The following is a 4,503-nucleotide window of genomic DNA, read 5'->3' on the forward strand; positions in this document are numbered from 1 at the left end:
ATATATATATATGTATATAAATTAAAACTCTGATGAACCAGATTCTATAAAAACATTAGATTTAAATTTTTATAGGTTTTCATCATCATTTGATGTATTTGCACTTATTGTCTACTTTTAATATTCATTTTAAATGTGTGGTTTTCTTTCTTGTTCACATATATACATTTTATTTTTAGCTTTGCTTTAAAGTTCTTGTTTTGTGATTTGTACATTTGTGGGTTAAAATAAAGTTGAACTGAAGGTCGTCTCTTTTCTTTAAACATGTTTGAGGGAATTATTCCTGAGATCCAATAGTTTTGTGTCTTTTTATGATTTTCAGCTGAGTTAACAGTCATTAAAGTGAAAACAGGATTTCATGATGAAGCTGGCACCGTTTTTTTTAAATTTTTTTTATCTTCAACGCTCTGCTGGTCTCGCACGACACTGCCCGCAGTCACACGATCCTCTCCTCCGGAGACGGGACGGGCAGGCTCATCTTCCCAGCTCCAGCTCAGCTGGTGACTGACAGAAACCGTTCCAAGACCCCAGCCACGCGTAATCATGAAGGCCCGACCCGCACAGACAGGCGGACAGAGACGGGTCTGCGACGAACGGTGGAAGCATTTTAAAAAACATTTTACGTGTAAAAAAAAATAATAATCATTTTTAAATCGCTTCAGCAATTTTTTAAAACATTTTTTGTATAAAAACAAAATATTATTTTATTTAAAAATCGCTTCCACCGTCCGTCCCAGACTGTCCAGTCCACCTGACTGCCGGGTGGGATCGGGATTCAGCCTTCATGATTACGCGCGGCCGGGGTCTCGCAACGGCCTTCTGCGAGTCCCCATCTCCAGCTTCGCAGTGACCAGCGGAGCTCTGAGCACACAAGGCTGGTATCTGGAACCCGAGCCTCCGAGTCGGCACATCGAAGGATCTTCCGCGGCGACTAGCTGAACTTGGAGCCGGGGAGATGACGCCCTGCCCGGCCTGGCGCTCCGAGGCTCCGGAGGGAGGATCGGGGTACACCAGCAGAGCTCCATCCAGCAGAGCTCCATCCAGCTTGCTCTGAATTATGTTGTCAGCCACCAAGCACAAAAAATGCCAGCACATCAACATTAGACCAAGATGTTGTCAGTATTGTTTTTAAAATCTTTAAAATAAGTCCAGCCACTGCTCCAGTCCGAGAAATTGCAAATGGCGGATTATTGTTTTGAAAAGTTTCTGAAGGATCCAGTGACTCCGACCCCGACCAATCAGTGACCGACAGTGTTCTGACGTCACGTTTTAGTACCTCTTCGTTCCGGTTAGAACCACAGAGCCAAGGGTACTGAAAATAGTAACAGGTGCTAAGTACCGGTACTAATGGAAAAGCCTCAGAACTGGGCCAAGTAGGGTCCAGTTGGCCCGTACCGGTACTAATGGAAAAGGGGCATAAGTTTGCTTGCAAATAACCATTTTACTCACTAGTTAAGCAAAAGTGATTAAAGGGTACATGTGTTCATACACAAAGAAAACAAACAGATATCAAAAACAGATACAGTGGAGGGAAAATGCATTTGGCATGTTTCTTGTCCCAATTTCTACAAAACTGTTACTCTAATGTCGAGGTATGAACATAATTGGGACGCAAAACCAAAGAATGTCCTGAACTGTGACACTCAATGTTGTTTTTCACAAGCTTCCATACAAATTTCTGAGTTTGAGCAAGGAAAAACACATGCAAAAAATGGAGGTAAGTAAAAGGCCGTTGTTTTAACAGACAGAAATGGTAGGCAAACTGGTCTACATACCAATGGATGCATGGAGGATTGATTTGTATTTCCACTGACAAGTGAGGATGAATGTGATGGGTAAAAAAACAAGAGGAGTCATTCTTAATTTTCTGGGTAATTGTCAGAGTTCTGTAAGAAGCATTAGGATCCTGGATTGTAGTGGATGTATGTACCGGTAGTTGTATACGGTAAGAAGAGTGAGGAGACAGGCATAAATGGATCTTCTGAGACTGATGCTTGTTTTATTTCCCAGGTGGAAGGAGAGTGGTACGAGGAGGATTCTCAGGATAGAGGACGAGGAACAAGGACGTATGGGCTCTGCCAGCAGGACTGCAAGGGAGCACTGGTAAGTTTTAGTCTTAAATTTCACTAGGAGAATTGTGTTAAAAAAAAAAAGATAAAGATCTGTGGGGTTGTAGCACGGGTTATTGCTGCTGTTGTTCGGCATATTGTTTTTGTACTACTAGTGCTTAAGAGTGTTCTTAGTATAGTGGATTTCTTAGTACATAGATCTTATTACTGTTTTTCTTTACAATTTATACTTTTGCTGGATGTCACTATGTACACAATTTCGTTCCACCACATGTACCACATGTGGTGCGAATGATCAAGAAACTCTGACTTTGACTTATTACCAGGGGATGTTCAACGTTCCAGCAGTGAGTACTAGTTCAGCTCCGCTTTAAATCCCCTTCGTCATCAGAAATGGATTAGATTCGTCTGGGCAGGAACAAGAGTGAAAGAAGACTCTGCAGGTCAATAAAGAAAACAGGATTCTAACACAAATCAAATTATGTTCTGAACTAAAAAAAAAAAGCTGTTTCTGTGAGTAGCAAGTCGGCCATCCTGCCTAAGACATTTGATTGTTATATATGAGGATTAGTGTGTAACAGTACACATGGGTGTATTGAACCGTTTCGGTACAGCGTGTTCAGTTCGGTCCACGTGCGTACTGTTTTGGTTATTTTTTTCACTCATTAAATTTTATTAATGATTCAATTCAATTCAATTCAGTTTATTTATATAGCGCCAAATCACAACAAAGTTGTCTCAGGGCACTTTACAGAAACATTCACATACATAAAAGCCAATTAGTAAAGTTTTCTATCTAAGGAATCCAGCAGACAAGTTGAATCTTGGCTTGGGTCCTTTTGTGTATGTTAAAAGCTTGCTTCTGAGATTCCAACAGGAATTTGGCTTGAAACACAGCAATGAAGACTACTTATGGGACAGATCTGGCTGGCAGGCCACAGACTGATGAAATCTTCTAGATGGAAAACAAAACTTTTCTCCCTCAAAGAAACTGGTCCAGATGACATGATTTAAAGCTTTTTTTTGTTATGTTCTGAACTGTGATTCTAAACTCAAGGTACATGATAGATATAATTTTTTTTCAAGGTTTTACTAAATATCTGTAACTCTGGCATTTGTTTATATACAATGATCTTAGTCTATATCAGTGGTGGATTCTCAATAGAGGGGAACTAGGGCACCACCCCACCACTCACATCTCTCACCATATTACATTGAAGACTAATAAAATAAAATAAAAGAAGAAGAATAAAATTGTGTAAGATAAATATTTTATAGTTAATGATGAAATAAATTGTTTCTTTCAAAAATGTCTCTGATTGGTGACATATTTCCGTCCTTGGTGCACAAGAATCTTAGCCCATAGGCTCTCGTTAAAAGTTGTACATGTGCAGTTAGCTCCTCTCTGTTACAAGAGATAGGACAATTCTGGGCACACCACTCCAGCGCCCTGAGTACCGGCACAATGTATGGATCGTGCTTCCGGTCCCACCGTCCCCGTACAGATTTATTTAGTTATATTTTATTTTTATTTAACTTTTTGTCCCGGAACAGATTGTGCAGTGACACTCACAACCAGATTATGTATGAAATATTATTTATCTGTCAGACAGCTGCACATTTAAAAGAGGCACATCATTAATTTTGATCAGGCAGACAGTAGGGAGACCCCACTACATTCAGTGCTGGGTTTGTTTATGCTGGCCAGGCTTCTGTGTAGAAAGGAGAAGGGACTGGAGGCAATGGTGAAGTGACGTAGAAAATTCTAACGGCAGTCATCATTAATGTACCTTATTGAAATATTATTTATACGTAACTGTCAGCTCTTTTAAATGAGGCACAGCATTCATTTTGAACAGGCAGATAGTTGAGAGACACGCTGCATTCGGTGCTGGGTTTGTTGATGCCGACCAGGGTCCTGTGTAGAAAGGAGAGGACTGGAGCTGCCCATAGATATAAACACTAGATACAGCATGGACCGCTATTGCCTATTGGCGCTGACGAGCCGTAGGGACGCCATTTTGGAACGATCACCCGCTTCACTCAGTGTAACCTGTTTGTCAGGAGCAATGAAGTATCTGCACGTTTAATCAGTCATAGCTGAATACTAAACTCATTCTCATGATTTTTTCCTCTGTAAATCTTAGGCGCACAGCCATTAAAGCTGAACACATGGTTCAGTGTTTTTAAATATTCTTGGTGGGGTTAACAGTAACACTAATAAAATATTCTTATGACAAGTTTTGCAAAACTCACAGTCACTGATACATTTTTATTAATATCTGTATATATACAACATATATGTCGTATATATGTCAAATATAGTGCAGTGAAATACTCTTCTGCACTTTGGAGACACTGGTATGACTGTCTCCTGCATGGTTAGGAACCTTTTTATCTGTATATTTTTAAATTTTTATTTTATTTTATTTTT

General features: G+C 39.9%; 1 protein-coding gene across 1 annotated transcript in view; it reads left to right on the forward strand.

The window, feature by feature from the left end:
- The window catches only part of vipr2 (vasoactive intestinal peptide receptor 2), a 67,740-nt gene that overhangs the window by 14,437 nt on the left and 48,800 nt on the right, over positions 1-4,503 (forward strand). The window contains exon 2 of the mRNA XM_037681402.1: positions 2,011-2,103. Coding sequence (XP_037537330.1) covers positions 2,011-2,103 — 93 coding nt within the window. The remainder of the gene's footprint in view (positions 1-2,010; positions 2,104-4,503) is intronic.

This window comes from Nematolebias whitei, chromosome 9 (genome assembly GCF_014905685.2).
Source record: "Nematolebias whitei isolate Nwh7 chromosome 9, NemWhi1, whole genome shotgun sequence".
Lineage (NCBI taxonomy): Eukaryota > Metazoa > Chordata > Actinopteri > Cyprinodontiformes > Rivulidae > Nematolebias > Nematolebias whitei.